Raw genomic sequence first — 16,926 nt, 5'->3', positions numbered from 1 at the left:
AACCAGGACGGCTCAATCAAGAAATACAAAGCACGATACATTGTCCGTGGGTTCAGCCAGATTTTTGGCCAAGATTACCACGACACCTGGGCTCCAACAACGACATTCGCGTCCCTCCACATGCTCTTTGTAGTGGCAACATCAAATCGTTGGGTGATCGAGTCTTTTGACATCACCGCAGCGTATCTACATGGCGAAATTGATGAAGACGTGTGGGTCAAGGTTCCGGATGGGATGTTTGTACCTGAGGAACATAAAGGCAAGTCCCTCAAGCTTGATAAGGGACTCTATGGCACTAAGCAAGGGGGTCGCTGTTGGTGGAAGCATTTTGTGCAGGTCATGGAAGGTATTGGCTTCCACGTCAGCTTCTATGACGACTCCTTCTAACATATGCATCGCGGTGGAGAAACCTTGCTGGTGTGGATTCACGTGGACGACGGCGTGGTCACGGCCTCCTCCCCTGGCACAATGCAAGAGTTTCGCTCAGCTCTTGAATCCAAACTCCGAACCACCTGGGAAGGTTCATTACACACAATCGTGGGAATCAAGGTTGATCGGCCCAGCCTCTCAAAAATTATCCTCTCGCAACCCTTCCTCACGCGCAAAATCTTGGAAACCTTTACCACTGAAGCAACTCTTCCTTGAGCGGTTCCATTAAAAAACACCAACTCCATTACTTCCACCCAATCTGGCGAAGAAGTCATCAACTCTAATGGTTATCTCTCCATCGTTGGATATCTAAACTACCTCGCAGTAGCCACTCGCCCAGACTTAGCGTTTGCTGTTGGTTTTCTGGCGCGCTTTGCCAAATCACCCACCAAACGGCACTGGTCGGCGGTACAACACACTCTTGGGTACATCAAAGCGTTTGGGTGTCGCAAACTGATCATCGAACCAAACACCAATGACCATGATATGCTCACATGGGTTGATGCCAACCGGGGTGGAGAGTTCACACGTTCAACCCACGGATCTGTCACAACGCTCTTTGGAGTGCCAATACTGTGGGCCAGCAAACGCCAACCGTCAGTAGCTACGTCGACGTGTCATGCGGAGTTCATGGCTCTAGGATGGGCTTTGCGGCACTCAGTGTGGCTCAAAGAGCTATTTTTTGACATGACCAATCAAATTATCACCCCAAAACTCATGTGCCACAATGATGCTGCAGTCAAAATCTCAAAGGACAACACAGCAAACAAGCGCACCAGACACTCGGAGCGCAAGGTTTTCTATGTCAATGAACAACTCCACCGCAAGAGACTTGCAATCGAATGGGTTCCAACCAGGGCTCAATTGGCCAACATCATGACAAAGGCGCTAGGCCCAATGCCTTTTGAGAGGATCTTAGCCAGCCTCAAAATGTCATCTCCAGGATGAGTGACATACGTGATGGCAAGTACCAGGGGGGACAACATGCGCTAGCTGCGAGACACATGTGCCCCCCGCAATTGTCCGTCTCACCCATATCAATTGTTGTGTGATTAAGATAGCAACACATTTGTTTCTTTTCTTTGCACTCGACAGCAGCGGTTCAAATTTTGGCAATCATTCGGACATTTTTTTTTCTCTCCACCTTCCACTCCTGAATTTTCTTCCTTGCTTGACCCTTTATTTTTGTGTCTATCTTTTTCTTAGTTTTGTATTCTGTTTTCCTTTTTTTTTCTTCTCTCTCTGCTCAAATTTTTGACCAGTTGTTGGAGTCTTTTTGAGGGGGTGGCTGTTGTGGTGTTATGTTTCAGCATTAGCATATGTACTTAGTTTATGTTTATATCCTGTTCTCAGATTCTCTAAAAAGACTCCTACCCTGGGTGCCGGTGAACTCTCCTTTCCTCACTCTCTTTTGCTTCTCTTCACCGGCATCCCAGGTAAGCCCCGATATGTTTCACATTCTCGTTGATTTTCTTTTTTTTTTTTTTCCTTTTCTTTCTGTTTTAGATCTGGGATGACAAAATCAAAATTACTCTCTTTTGCTTCTCTTCACCGGCATCCCAGACATCCCAAAGCACAAGCACAAGAGACGGGAGGTGGCACTTCGTGCGAGGCGCTTCGCGCCGCGCCCCCCGGCAGGCGAGGAACTTGTGCTAAGTTCGTTGCGCAAGCAGTGTTGGCATTGCCCATGTTCCAAGACCAATGGTGGTTTAAGCTCTTGAATGCATATGTATGACTGTGACATGTTATAAGCCGCCGGAGTCCGTTTGCTTGGGTTTTATGCAAATATCGGTAATTACAGGCAGATCGTTATATTACGTACAGATTTTCATGCACTGCCCTCACATGACCGGCAGCCCGGCATTGGCGTCATCTTCATCAACTTCCCCCGAGTGTGTTCACTTGACCTTGGCCTCATTCCCCTTCTGTCCTCGCTTGTGTTTCTCTTGGAGAGCAACACCGACGACTTGACTCAGACCAGAGCCAGCCAGCCACCGTTGAGCCGTTCAAGCGCTAGAGCTCTCACCCTCTTTCATCATGGTTGAGGACCCATACAGCATACTGAATGTATACTCAGATTGCACTTACGATGAGGCTAAGGCGGCCTATCGACAAGCTGTCAGTATCACCTTGATATCCTTCTTTCCCTCTGCACAAGGCTGATCTGACCGTATAAAATGGCGTGTCTTAGGCCTTGATGCATCATCCCGACCGGCAACCACCCGCAAGGAAGGAAGAGGCTGCCAGACGATTCAGGGTTATCGCTCAAGCTTTCCAGCAGATCTGTCAGGATCTCGGGCGTCCGATCGATCCAGCGGGACTCAAACATGCTGACTCCCAAAAGAGCGGTGGTTCCAATAGGAAGCCGACTTCCGCTGTTGGCACGACTACCGCCCCGGTCATCAAACCTGCCCCTAGTCACAACTCCTCGTCAGCCTTGGTCCGTAGCCCATCCACCAAAGCGATCACTCAATCTCCCCAATCGCAGAAAGCCATCTCTGCTAGAGCCGAGCCAGCTGCCAGATCTGAGAAAGCTTTACAAGCCCCCCGAACAGTCACCAAATCACAACCCAAAGAAGCTATCCAACCCGAGGAACAATACTCTTCAGAAGAATCTGATCACGAGCCATCCGGCAACTCCCGCCATCCATCACGGCTCCCTCCACCTAGTAGTACTGCCGAGGTCAGTGACCCCGTAGGCGACTACCCGAGTAGTACCCATTATTCTGGACGACCCCACCACTCATCCAGTCGGCGCTCGTCCTTCTCACATCCCAGCGGCCGTGGCGATCTATCGAACAGTCGGGCACCGATCAGCGACTATTATGATCATCCACTCGGACCAAAGCAGTATGCTCGACAGCCGGAATACCCCGATCATCGTCATCGACCCCAACAACTCTATGATCTCCCGGGAAATGGAGGAGGGAGTAAAGAGTGGGACTTCGGCCTAGGCGATGATGATTTTTTTGGGGGCGGTAAGGATCGATTCGCGGCGGGGAATTCGATGATGAACGAGATGAGCTCAGGGTTCGACCGGATGATGTCGACGGCCTTCAAAGGGCTTAGCATGGCCGGCCCGGATCCGGCCGAACTAGCCCGGATGGATGGCGGCCAGAACTGTTCGATGCGTATGCGCCAGTCGAAGATGGTCATGGGTCGGACTGAAGACGGCTCTTGGGCCGGTAAGCGGATGGAGAAACAGATGAATATGGCCAACGGTAGACTCGAGGTCAACGAAAACGCTCAAGACATTCGGATGGGCGGTCGTTCTGGTGGCAGTAGTCGATATTCACCCCGGAACGGGAACGTGCGCGGAGTACGTGCTTGCTTTTTTTTTTCTCCTTCAGGGTATCCTGAGCTTTCGTTCTGATCACTGTCTCTTTTTCTCGTGGACTGACCAGAACGGGGAAGATTGGGACCCGCCGCCAGCTTACCATGGCGGAGGAGGTGAAGAAGAATACAGTGGACGGGAAGGCTATGAGCCGAACATGGAGCACTACCAGCCGGGATACCAGCATCCGCATATCCGACAGGGAGGCCCGCCAGCGGGACTCGTCCAGGGCGGATATGGCGCGATGATGGGCCGGATGGCTCATGGCGAGATGATCTCTGGCCACGGCCGCCAAGGCTCTTTGTCTCGCGCCCGGAACAGCATGGCTGGTCCCGACGGCTACCCCACCGATGCCCACAGACTCCAGAGAAGGCCCAGCTCCAGATTCGATTATCCGTCCGAGCTCGCACACGCTTCTAGACCCCCGCCCATCGGCCATCCCGTCTACGCCGTCGGCCCTCCTCCCATCCCGGGCTCGCTCACTCGTCGCCCTTCCGCCGACATCGGCCCCGCTAGGTACTAACTCACTCCCCCCAAAAAAACAGCTCTCAAGCCGAGTTTCATTTCCTTTTCTTCCCCCAATCTCTTCCTTCTCTCTCACTTCTCATATCCCCAAAAAAGCCTGGAAAAAATCAACATATATCTAAACATCAAAACATTTGGAAAATATATAAGCCAAAAAAACCCTATATTTCTACTCTTTTTTTACATCTACGTATGAACAGGAAGGAGTAGAATGCAGATACCAATATGGAATCACGATCTTGAAAAACTGTTTTTTGTCCCATGTTATCATTATTTGTATATGTGGGGCTGAAACCTTGAGCATTACACAACTAAAAATCTATATAAACACACCTATTATATAGAGTGTACTTGAATATCCCTTGTTCTCCTGGTCTGCTGTCTCTTGATTCTCTTCCACGCCTTTCTTATGATTGTACTCTCGGAGTGGCTCGGAGCCTGAAATGTTACATATTATCCTCACGTTCAGTCGGCAAGAAGTGCAGTTGTGTGGATTCAGGTGGATTCTCCGATTCGGAGTCGGAGTTATTTTAAGGTTCACTCGAGACAAAGTGGGGTGATTCGGCGGAGTTGGGACCCGCCAGAGCCGGCGAGATAAGTATCTTTACAGACGGGGTCGGCTTGGACCAAGTCACCACGCAGCTCAACCCACGGCAACAGGTTAGATATTCCAAGAGGTGAAGCTGACCCAGAAAGCGCGGAGGGATACGAGCTGAGCCATCAGCATGGCCAATAACACGGTCAGTCACTTAACACAATAGTCTATCGGCATTGGACTCGGCTGCTGAGAGCGTGTTAATACCCTCTGTAGTCTCAAGCAACAACGGATACCTTCCAATCGCCCTTCTATTTCTTCCCCTCATTGGTTACCCAACGCCGTTCCTTCTGCCTAGGATTCTTGAAACGCCAAAGGATTCGAACTGTAAGCAACATGTCTCAATATCGACCCCAGAAATGAAATAGACGTGGAAATTATATGTCTGATTCGAAGCATTCGTCTCGCTTGTTGACTTCATCCAGGTGTTGGAGCTCGGCTGTGGAGAAGGCACACTTCTCGGATTATTGACGAACGCGGCCAACTCTCTCGGAGAATTCCCATCTTCCTCGGACGTCGAATATCTCCAGGCCGAACAAAGCAGAGTGGATGATCCGGTAAGAAAGGAACGGCTGGCGAGGATTGAGGAGGTCGTCAAAGCGACACCCGAGCTGGACTACTACCAGCGAGACCTTCACCTCGAGCTTCTCATCGGCGTCGATCTGGACGAAGAGAGACTCGAGCGAGTCCAAGAGACGCTCAAGCTCACCAACCAAAAAGCTCAGCCAGATGTGCTCAACCCCCATTCGCGCTGGGAGCCTCTCAGGGTGGAGCTATGGTCTGGCGACCTGGCGGTGAACAACGAGCGATTCAAAGGCTTGGAGTGTGTGGTGATGAGCGAGGTGATCGAGCATCTCTTTCCCCATCAACTCGAGCAATCCATCCCCCTACTCTTTGGGAGCTACCAACCCCAGTGGATCGTCATCACCACACCCAACCACGAGTTCAACCAATACATCGACCAATACTCTTCAGCGGAGACCAGAAGCCACCATCGTTTCCTCGACCCCACCGGGGCTACCGACCGCTACTTCCGTGACGATGACCACAAGTTTGAATGGACCCGGGATGAATTCAAAACTTGGTGCGAAACTATCGGCTCAACTTATGGTTACGATTATGAACTCTCCGGGTGCGGCTCTTATGTCAACTACTTCATCCAATCTATCAACTCGATCGATCCTGAGACACAGCCTCTTCCGCCAAAATCGAAACTCCCCGTGCCAGAGTCGCCCGAAGGATTCTTTGCCACCCAATGCGTGGTCTTCAAGAGGCGAGATCAACCAAGGAATGTGGACAATGAGAAGGAGAAAGTGCCAGACGTAGATCCCCCAAAGCCGGCCCACAAACTGATAGCCGTGGAAGAATTTGGGGCGGATGACTCGGTCGACAAGCTTTCGCCAAGGAGCGCGATCCTTGACCACGTTAAGCAATACCTCGTAGCCCAGGGGAGCGCTCGGGTCAGACTGCGCGATCTGTGGCTATGCGACACAGGGCTCGACCGGCTCTGTGCCGGCCGACTCATCGATCTCCTCCTCGCCTTCTCCGACGAGGACGGCTGGCTACTCTCGAACGACTCCCAGCCGGCTACTGACCGACATTTACCCTCGTCCACCGGAATGGACGCTATCTGGGTCTCCTGGCTTCTGTTCCCCTCTTCTACCTCCAAGGCCCTCAAACGCTAAATCCTTCGGCTATGCTTCCCTCTGAAAATGTCCCCAGGCTCCCTTGGTTTCTCAAGCGTATCAACCTTGCTCTTTTTCATTTGTATCGAATCTGGATTTAAAACAGAGGAATAAAAAACGCTTGTATTGGCTAGTCTTAGCAGCTGTATACCACACACAATGATTTATGCTGGGGAAAGGATATCAGTTATGCTTGACAAGCATATAATGTGTACATTGGGGAGGGGAATTGGAGGAAGATTGAGAGTGTATCCACATAAGGAGAGGAACTAGTATAGGTCAAGACACGTTCTGTGATCCAGAAGTAAGAAAAGAAAACACCCGATCAGCTTGATCAATTTGGGCTCCAAAGGATCGACATACCCGTCGTTAATTTCATAATCATACAGCGTGATATGGTTCTTGAATTCCCTGTTACTGTATTGGCAAATATAAAATGAGTCGCAAATCAAATCAGTCTTGTTGAAGAACCCTCTACTTTAGGACGGCGGTGGCTCAATAATGTAAATGCGATAACTTACGCCCTTTTGAGTCGAATCTAAGAACAGAAAATGGCACAAAAATGAGATAATATTAGTGGACTAGGTCAGAAAACATATATCTTTTGGTTCAATGATTATGAGGGAGGTTTTTGCTTGTTTACTTTTTCAAATCGGGTACCGGTTTGAGCAGCAATTAATTTCTTCAAATCTCCTACTGTGTCTTCTTTACTTTGTTCCAGTCGTCCATTCATTAATTCATTTTCAAAGATGACCATGTAGCATTTTTTTTTTTGGGGGGGGGGGGCAGGGTCAGATTGATGATTTATCATTTGAAGGCAAAGAAATAGGCCTGAGATAGGAGGGATATTCTTACCTGCATTTGACCCTCACTTATGTTTGGCAAGTTTTTTTTTGTAAAACGAGACCAAAGATTAGCTTGAGCCCGTGGTTGTATCAGGAGAACGGCGAAAGAAACCGACCTCTGGTACCGAGACGATCGTTAGCTATGACCTGCATAGTTTCAGTCGAACAAGAAGCGTGCGACTTGAAGCAATCAGACACGACGAATAGATAGTTTCAAGAAGTGGGGAGCGACGGTACCTCAATCATCCCGGTAGCCGTTGCATTGTTGTCGACTCGTTTGGCTGAGTTGTCGGCCGACATATTTCTCTGCTCTTTTTACCTGCTTTTGAGATCTCTTGTCTCGAGGGCTGCTGTCGAGGACGAAATATTCTTCCCACACCCTGCGACCCACGAGAGCTCGGAGCGGGTCGGAGCGGAGCTTTTCTCGGGGTTTCCCAGCCCCCGAGTTTCGCTTGCTTATCGCTGCCAAGAACATTCTCAGCTCCACTCCGGACACTCGATTAAGTTTCTCCGCCGCGTAGAATCTCGATTCACTTCCACTTAGTTTATCCCGTCCTCCCTCCTTCTCGATTCGAAACATCAACTCTTTTTCTCGCAAACCCCGCCTCTCCACACGTTTTATTCCTCAATAATGGGTGGTGGTAACGTATGTTCGGCTGATCGTCCCATCCTTTGTCGCACCGAAGCACTCGCTGATCTCGCTGGTCTATTGTTTCGAACACTCAAAAATCACGCATAAATGCGGAACACCTTTTCATTACAAACCGTTTCGGACGCCTCAACTATCGTTATCTACACACCTACCAGGGTGCCAAAGCAGCTCAGAAACGTGAACGGAATGCGAAAGCTACTGGTGCCACGGCCAAGTCTCAGCTCAAAGTGGTCAGTGATCCTATCTTTCTACTTAATCCACAGCTTTTTTATGAACAAAAATTACGTAGGACTTCGGGTTTCTGACGGATCCACCCCTTCTTCTTGTTCGGAATTTAGAATGAAGCCGCGAAGAACATTCAATGCAAGGTCTGTTTCCAAACGTTTCTACAAACCAGTCGAGAACCTGCGTGAGTATATCTGTGTTTTTTGAGCTCCGAAAAAACTTGATATTTACCGTCCAGTCAAGAGATTGTAAGGCTGAGATTGAGATGTTTATTTTTCTGGTCTGGGATTTAGTCTGAAAGAGCATGCAGAAAACCGGCATAGTAAAGCCTTACTCGAGTGTTTTCCGATGTGGAAACCCTAGTTTCTCTCCACGTTCTTGCACACACACATACTCACACACATACATACATACTGCCCGCTTTCTGCTTTCTTGTCAGCAAAACAGTTGCCGCGTATAAACATATAAATGGATGATTCCCGGTCATTGTGAATCATGACAATCAGAAATGTTAATATATAAGCCCTTTTGTACTCCTTCTCTTCCCCCCTTTTTCTCTCTCAGGTTTCCCAGTCGTTTTTTTCTTCTTCTGGTAACTCACGGGTTCGAGTGGCTCTTCTTTTTATTCCGGGCAATAACTTTTTTGGAGTTGAAAAATAAACACCTTGGATGATCAGGAGAAAAGCGGGCTCCATTTATATGTTGAAAGCCGATAAGAATCAGCTCTGGTTCGTGACTGTGCATGTATCACTATTCAAAAACAATACAGGAATGTAAATACACATTACTGGAGGACTTCCCGCCAATTTGAAAGCAGGCCATTTTCTATTTTCTGTTTTTTTTAGCATAGAAACTTCAAGGGCACAGCTTTGCAATCTTCAGTGCTCATTGGTCTACAGGGAATGTTCCCCAAACTTCAAAACACAGTCAAGCCATCCATGATTGTCAACTTGGTTCTCTCCATCCTCACACAAATGTTATGAGCTGTTGTTATGAGCTATACTCTTATGTTATTCAAAGTTGACTTGCATAAAATCATCACAGCATAAAATCATAAACTTCCAAGCTGAAAAAATATGTACCACCCAAACACTCAAAGCAGAGCATTATTTCTGGAATGCTGCATGCAAAATTATCACTTAAAAGTTTCATGATTTTATGATTTTATGAATTGAAAATTTTATGATTACACCACGGGTGCACAATTTTCGAAGTTCGTCGTCAAAACGCCCAACGCAATCACTGCCAGCATATTTGGCTGGGATGAAGTCATCCCAGTTTAACTGGGATGCACTCAACCAATTTAAAATGGGTTGATCTCATCCAATGAAATATAAACCCAAGGGGGGTACCTTGGATTTATATTTCATCAGTTGAGATCAACCAAGTTTAAATTGGTTGATTTCATCGCAGTTTAACTGGGATAACCTCAACCCAGCCAATTATGCTGGCAGTGAATAATTCGACATCGAGTCGCCGCAGCTCTGGCAAAACCCGGTCCCAATGAGGCAAGACCGCTAATTGCCATCTCCCGACGGGGTAAGGCTAGCCCCCCACACAACAGACCTCTGAGCCCCGTCAGGCACAAGTTGCCGTCAATGAGCCGGCAATCTCACCACCTTACAACAGTGTTGCAAGACAGTGCCGGCCCACCGTCCAAAAGAAAATGCCCTGTACTTAACCTGGCAATAAGACCACCCAACTACGTGCATGGTATTACACCACATCCTCATCACGGGCATGGCTCCAAGCCACAAAGTGGCACAATAAGATTATTATTATTTTTGATATCCATCAAAGGGGTAAGGCTGGTATGAGAGACCAAGTTCTCAGCTTGGACAGGGGTAGGGCCATTGAGCAGCGCAGGCAAATCTGTTCTCAATCCGTCCATTGTCTGACACCGCTATATAAAAGCTCACTCAAACACCCTACACATAGTTGGTCATCTCTTCTGGCCATCAGAACCATCTCCTTCCCTCTGTATTTCCTCTGGCTTCTACCTTCTCCTTCGTGCTTCTGCCCATCCCCAGATCCTCTCTCAATCAACCTCTCCGTCCCTTGCTCTCATATATCCTTCTGCGTGGATGATTACTGATCAAATTCCTATTTGCCCTTTTGCCTTTGCTGCCATCCAATCAGAACACCGCTCCATGTCCATCCGTGGTGTACCACCCTTGCCCAATCCCCGGTGTGGTGAGATCAATCAACCATCAACAGGGCCAAAATAGTATGGTTTTATATAATAAAGTACAATACAAACTACATATTAAATATCTTTAGTACAAATAATTTACATTAAATCTTTTCTCTTAGATTTCACATCTTTTTATCACCCAGAAAACCTGTGATAGTCCACTCAGCAGGAATCAATCACGCCACAAATTAGCACAGTAAATCATCAGTTTCACACTAAGATTCATACTCATACTAGGCGCACAGCCACTTCAGCCTGTTTTGTTTTTGCACATATTTCCCCTCAATGATTTGCATTCACATGTTTGGTAAATCTCATCTTAGACGTGATCATCTTTCCCAAAGTAGCCATTTTATTTCACATTACATTAATTTCTTTTCACACTAGATTAATTTCTTTTTCACACTCTGATCTTTTATTTCATGCTACATACATTATTGTACATCACAAAAACCACTCTCAGACAAGTTTTCATCTATAAAAGGAGGCCTTCCTTGCCCCTTCCTGTTTCTTTTTTCCCCATGCTTGCACTAAATAGTAATATTAAGAGATTACTTCCCCATTCATCACAATATTATAGTTAGAAAATCATAGTTAAGACTTAGATCATAAATTTAGAAATTGATAAATATAACTTGCCCTTAATAACAAACTCAATCACGCCAAATTATAACATCTCTTTTTATGCGCACAAAACCTGGTTCTTAGGTTCTGAAAAAGCTAGATAATAGAATAAACCAGTAGATTGCGCCACACTATAAAATTCTAGTGTACATTCTCCCAGAGCTTATTCCAGGAAGGTAGCCCTTCAAGCACCATATAGCTTAATCTTACTTAGTTTTTCTGTTATTCCCTTCCAAGCTCAGATCACGCCTTGCGTAGAAGTTCCACACTGGACCAGTCTCCCCCAGATCCAGTCCAAGTTTGACCTTGAGCCCAATCCATTTGAACAGTCCTTCAAGGATAACCCACCAAATCTGATCACAAACCTCATCAGCCCAATACCAACTCCCCCTTGCTAGACCATCTTGTGAAGCCCCGCGCTCCTCTTGGGTTTCACAAGGTTACACTAGACTTTCCTTTGATTATATAAGCTCTCATCTATATAGTCCACACTTCCCCACTCCCCACATAGCTCAGTAGAGACCCTGAACTGATCCCTCTCTCACTGAGCTAGGTAAGCTTCTCACTCCCTTTCTTCTCCTTCTTCTATGATTCATCTTGTGTGTAGAGAGACCCCGGACTGATCCCTCTCTGACTGAGCTAGCTCTATGAAATAAAGCCCCCAAGATTGTTTCTAGAACCGCTCCAAGGCCTCACTGCCTTTTCCCTCCGCCTCCAAACAGTGAAGGGTCTCCCAACCCTTAGACATCTTCTCAACGGATCCCAATCCCGCAAATCATCCTCAACCTCACCACCTCATTTTACATCTGAAAACCGGCTCAGCCCTCCCGTCATCCGCCACACTTGGGTGGCAGTACCATCAAAGTATCTCCTCCACACACCGAGCTCAAAGTAATGGCAAAGATGGCCATTATCACAGAAGATAACACAGTGGCCAGTCTGACTCCTGGCTCCGCAACACGCTAAGTGTTGACTCTCCATCTGTGCATATTTTGGTTTTGCCCCCCTGTACATACAACTTCTATTTCTCTCTTCTTTTGTACTTTCTGTTTTGCTTGTGTCCATACTATTTTTTTTTTTACTTTCTGTTTCATAGTTTTTTTATTGTGTTTGTCCGGGCAGATTTATTTTCTATCCCTCATATGTGCGCAATAAAGCCCCCACTCTCCTTCACTTCTTATTGGTGGCCCATTGCGTGCCGCCACTGTGCGCGAGCGGACAAATTTTGAAAGATTTTCCGCCAGCTTTATCCTGTCACCGACGGTTGCAAGCGGTATTTGTAGTAGCATGCCGTAGATATGGTGTGCATTGATCTCGGACGTGTGGTATTTGAGCCACTGTATAGTGGCCGTCTGGTCTGGCCGCCCCGTTTGGTGGATGTGCTGCAAGCAGTTGACTCACTTCAGCTGCTTACGTCTTGTGACGTTGGATTCAGGCGGCAAAGTACATGAGGGGGTGGAAGACAGCTCCATGGAGCCTTTGTGGGGCCTGTATCTTGGCCTTATGTTGTTGCAGGGGAGCTCCTGTCCTGAGACGTAAAGATCAGCACGTCCCCAGACGTTCTTGTGCGCCCGGGGTGTACAACTTGACCATAGCGCAGACTCTCATATACATAGCTATCACTTATATGTCACTGACCACACACTCATGGTTTCAGTTTGAGAGGCTGGAGATCCACACTCCTTCCTCCTTCTGCAATCTAACATATTGGATCCAGAACCCCCAGAACCCCAGATCCGAGACTATCTCTTCCTCTCCACAGATCAGACCATAACATATTGCAGAAATTCATTAGGAGAAAAAGAAACAGGACCAAAAGAGCCCCACAAACAGAACCCAACCCTGACTGGAATTGGCAGGGAAAGCAAGGAAATATGACAAGGCTGTAATGTATGTGCTATTACATTTCAACATCCCCACAATCACTCCTGCAATGTGAGTTTGATAAAAATACCCCACAATCATTCTCCAAAGCAGCTGGAAAGCCTCTTTCCTTCCTAGAACAGTGCACTGCTGATATTAGTGCCACCAAAACATTGTGGTCAGAGATGGAATATGGCACCTGGGCTTACAAGCAGTAGATTTGATAATAGCACCAGGTGCAGGTAGCCGGGCTTACCAGCAGTAGATTTGTCACTAATCATGTTCATCCTCATTTCTAAAATCATTTAAAACACTTCTCCTAGTCAATCATTATACTTTTAATTCTTGGATATCCTTCTCCTTTCCTTTTTTGGTATGTTATTGCTTCCATCAACGCAAAACACCCTTTTTAATCAGACCGTTGTGAGAATAAAGGCTGGTATGTCGGTGGAAATGTCCGCTAACTGCCCTCTTCAAGAATATTTGCATCTGGGCTGTGTGATTATTGGTGTCTCGGCTCCGCACTGCTACTATCCGCTAGCCTTCAGCGCTTCTCTCTGAGCCTGATCTATAGCATAATAATCCGCAAGTGAATAAAAGCTCTGCACTCTGCAAGAACAGAATCCGCAAGTAGCTCTGAAAGTAAAGATAAGGTCACATATAACTCTCCTAATACTCTAGTACGTCCGTCTCTGTAAGTACAATAATGAGTAATCCGTAAGATGATAGGATAGTAGGATAATAGGATAAGGAAAGAGAAGAGGAATCCATGAGCCTTTTCCCGTCCTTCCCTCCACGCACATCACCGTTCCCACCCAATCCCGCGAATCTGACACTTTCCCGCACTAGTCCTTCAGCTCCGCCCGCTTTCCGCACGTCATTCTCCCAGACTCCACTCATCTCCAACGCTTCACCTCCCACCGTCCTCTGTCTATCCCCCGCCAGTCAGTCTCTCACCACCGCCTCCACCCCAGTTCCACCCGCTTTGACTGTCGTAGCTCACCTGCTGACGTGCTGCTGCTACCAGTCCACGTGTGTAGTCCAGCCCTGTCTTTCCGCTCCGGCCGAAATACCCAATCCGCAATTTGTGCATTCCAGTCCGCGTGTGACTTTCCGTAAGATTTCTTAGTGTGCTTTTCTGACATCATCCTCAGTGCTTATGTCACCGGAATGCACTCTGCCTGAGCCACTCTGTGCATTCCCACCCAGCTATCCCCGAGTGGACATTCTACCACGCATGCCTATATAAATCACCACACCATTCTTTGAGTAAAATGCCATGGCCATCCCTGTAGTGAAAAATGACACACTGAGGCTGTACCTTTGGTTGGACACATTACTCCTTCCAAAGCCAAAAAATATTTTGACATCCACCAGGATTGCTGTTGTATAGATGGCAGTTAATTAGTTAGATAGAAACAAATTACAATTCAAAAACCAAAATTGAAATTCTCACCTGGAACGCTTAGTACATTGATTGCCATCTGAATTAGATCTCTGTGATAATTTCAACAACACCCCTGTGTGATCCACCATTTAAGGGAATTGACTGGAAGTCCTTCCAAATCCAGATGCAAACTGCCAGAAAGCCACATGCTGGGCAGGTCATTTGAGAACTGCCCTGATTGCACTTCAGACGCCAGACGCGCCACTAAGCATGGCAAGCACACTGGTATGAGGCCACTGTGCAGAGTGGACCACTTAAGCTTGAAAAGGACTTTGAGGAAAATATTACTAATCTTTCCTGCAGCATTGGACTCTTGCAACATTTTTTCTTGAGGTCAGCTTTTTTAGTGAGTTTCCCACATCTCAAAAGCAAGCCGGATAGCTTTGGAAATCCATTCTGGTTGCAACTTGGCCAGTTTGAAATATTCATCCTTGAAAGACGGATGAATAACTAAAAAAACTGCAATCAGAATCAATCAAACAAGAGTAAAGTTTGATCAAGAGAAATGTAAACTCATAGCAACTTGGTAAAGCGGAGAGCAGTCTGTAAGAGTGACTTATTTGTCAATTGAATCCCCGCCCAGCAGGTGTTCCTCAAAACCTAAGCCCGCAGTAATGCTGTGGCAAATCGTCGCGGTCGCGAATTTGCGTCTCGGGGGCGACAACTTGGAGAGAGCGGTTGCGGACTTGGCCATTGCTGCCTTCTGGGGCTTGGCACGTTTTGCGGAAATCACATACACCACGAGATCAGGTCCCCTGCCGTACGGCTCTTCCTTGTTGACTTCAGATGTGGCCTTCTCTACCGACCCGTCTCTAGGCAAGGTGGCAACGTGGACGATCAGGTCAGCTAAGAGAGCGGCTCCGGGTTGCCCTCAGTTGATCGTCTTGACAACGCAGAAAGGGGTCCTGTGCCCGGTGAAAGCCACAAAACAATGGCTGGCAGAGGTCGGCACCGCCAGGTCTTCCCTTTTTAGGTATCAATTGGGCGACTGCCGATTTCACCTAACGTGGCGCGAGGTCGTCTCACGCATACAAGAAACTTTAACAAATAGTGGTCATGCCGTCGTCCTAGGGCACAACATCCGCGTGGAGGGGCCTCTCTCAGATTTGCTCTGGGGATGTTGACGGGCGACATCTGCAAGAGTTTTATGTGACCCTCATTTTGCTTACTTGATTGCTACTGCGGAAGTCAGGCAAGTGACAGCAGTTGACATGAGGCATTCTCCAGTGTAACTTCCATTTTATCTCTGCTCAAGCAGACATCAGTTTTTTTGGCACAGTCACTGTGCATGATTCACAGTGACTGTGCATTGAAGCTTGGTCAATGGAAAACTATGACAAAGGCTGAATTTCCATCACCATATTCCTTAGCGCTCTCACATGTCAACTGGTGGCACTTGCTTGACTTTTACATGTAGTGTGTGCTTGCGGAGTGCAGAGCTTCATCAATTGCGGATTATTACGCTATAGATCAGGCTCATTGCAGAGCGCTGAAGGCTAGCGGAACATAGCAACGTTGTAAACGCTGCGCTGCGCTAAAAAAAGCGGTCATTTAGCGCAGCGCAGCGGTCACATGGCTACGTCCCAGAGGCACGTAGCGGAAGCTGTTGAAAAAACCGCTGCGCTACTCGCTACGCGCAGCGGTTGACCGCTACCCACTCAGGGCAATTAGCGATAGCGCAGCGGAAGTGAAAATCCGCTGCGCTATCCGCTAATTTAGCGGATAGCGGAATTTAACTGCATGTTAAACCTCTTTTAACATGATTTAGACCATTTCCTTTCTTCTTTTCAAACCGCTGCGCTACTGCTGAAGCGCAGCGGTTCAGCGCTATGTGACCGCTTTTTTTAGCGCGCTAAAATTATCTTTTTTTTCCCAGGAAAACAAGAAGCGGTTAGCGCAGCGGTCTGGCCGCTGCGCGCAGCGTTTAGCGCAGCGGCACAAAAAACCGCTGCGCTAACCGCTTCGCTGCGCTAAAAGCAGCGCAGCTGTTACAACGTTGAACATAGCATTACAGAGCCAAGACATTGATAATCACTCAGCCCGGATAAATACATTCTTGAAGAAGGCGGAAGTGGTCATTTCTACACACTACCCAAACTTAATTATCACCAGTGGGGTTCTGGCCAGGAACCCAAATTTGTGTTGTTATTGGTGACTCAGGAACTACTTACATGCAGAATCAGTGAATGAGCTCTTTGGAAGAAGATTTCTTTACTCCAGGCAACAAAGAATCACAAATTGGAGAAGGCAGTTTGTCAGACAGTGGAGACACAGTAACCGTGGGAAAAACCAAGGAATCATCAACTGGGGTTTTTGAAACACAATTGTTGTCAGGGGTAGTCTTTCTGTGACTACCTCTGAATGACAGAATAGAGCAGGCAGTGGAAGATAGCAAACTAAAGGGAAGCTAATACGGTTAGAACTACGGGTAGATAGGAATAGCGCAAGAGTTTGGAGGGGAAAAGGGTCAAAGAATAGGAGTAGAGGGAAGAATGATGAAGCAAAGAG

At 47.4% G+C, this 16,926-nt stretch overlaps 4 protein-coding genes across 4 annotated transcripts; 3 read left to right on the top strand and 1 right to left on the bottom strand.

The window, feature by feature from the left end:
* Positions 1-2,466: 2,466 nt before the first annotated feature.
* PtA15_1A870 (uncharacterized protein) lies at positions 2,467-4,286 on the top strand (the record flags this gene model as incomplete). Its single annotated transcript, XM_053165942.1, has 3 exons — positions 2,467-2,547; positions 2,621-3,748; positions 3,834-4,286. 3 exons carry the CDS (start codon positions 2,467-2,469, stop codon positions 4,284-4,286), a joined length of 1,662 nt encoding a protein of 553 aa, XP_053017083.1.
* Positions 4,287-5,013: 727 nt separating this feature from the next.
* PtA15_1A869 (uncharacterized protein) lies at positions 5,014-6,568 on the top strand (the record flags this gene model as incomplete). Its single annotated transcript, XM_053165940.1, has 3 exons — positions 5,014-5,028; positions 5,100-5,210; positions 5,309-6,568. The coding sequence occupies 3 exons, from the start codon at positions 5,014-5,016 to the stop codon at positions 6,566-6,568; spliced, it is 1,386 nt and encodes a 461-aa protein (XP_053017082.1).
* A 269-nt stretch (positions 6,569-6,837) lies between these two features.
* PtA15_1A868 (uncharacterized protein) lies at positions 6,838-7,713 on the bottom strand (the record flags this gene model as incomplete). Its single annotated transcript, XM_053165939.1, has 7 exons — positions 6,838-6,859; positions 6,932-6,985; positions 7,090-7,106; positions 7,212-7,278; positions 7,424-7,439; positions 7,530-7,560; positions 7,651-7,713. 7 exons carry the CDS (start codon positions 7,711-7,713, stop codon positions 6,838-6,840), a joined length of 270 nt encoding a protein of 89 aa, XP_053017081.1.
* Positions 7,714-8,044: 331 nt separating this feature from the next.
* Positions 8,045-8,653, top strand: PtA15_1A867 (uncharacterized protein; the record flags this gene model as incomplete). Its single annotated transcript, XM_053165938.1, has 4 exons — positions 8,045-8,059; positions 8,221-8,295; positions 8,404-8,474; positions 8,584-8,653. 4 exons carry the CDS (start codon positions 8,045-8,047, stop codon positions 8,651-8,653), a joined length of 231 nt encoding a protein of 76 aa, XP_053017080.1.
* Between the last annotated feature and the right edge of the window lie 8,273 nt (positions 8,654-16,926).

The sequence above is a fragment of the Puccinia triticina genome, chromosome 1A, assembly GCF_026914185.1.
Source record: "Puccinia triticina chromosome 1A, complete sequence".
Lineage (NCBI taxonomy): Eukaryota > Fungi > Basidiomycota > Pucciniomycetes > Pucciniales > Pucciniaceae > Puccinia > Puccinia triticina.
The sequence above is the reverse complement of the archived record's forward strand: the minus strand, read 5'-3'. Positions and strand labels throughout refer to the sequence as shown.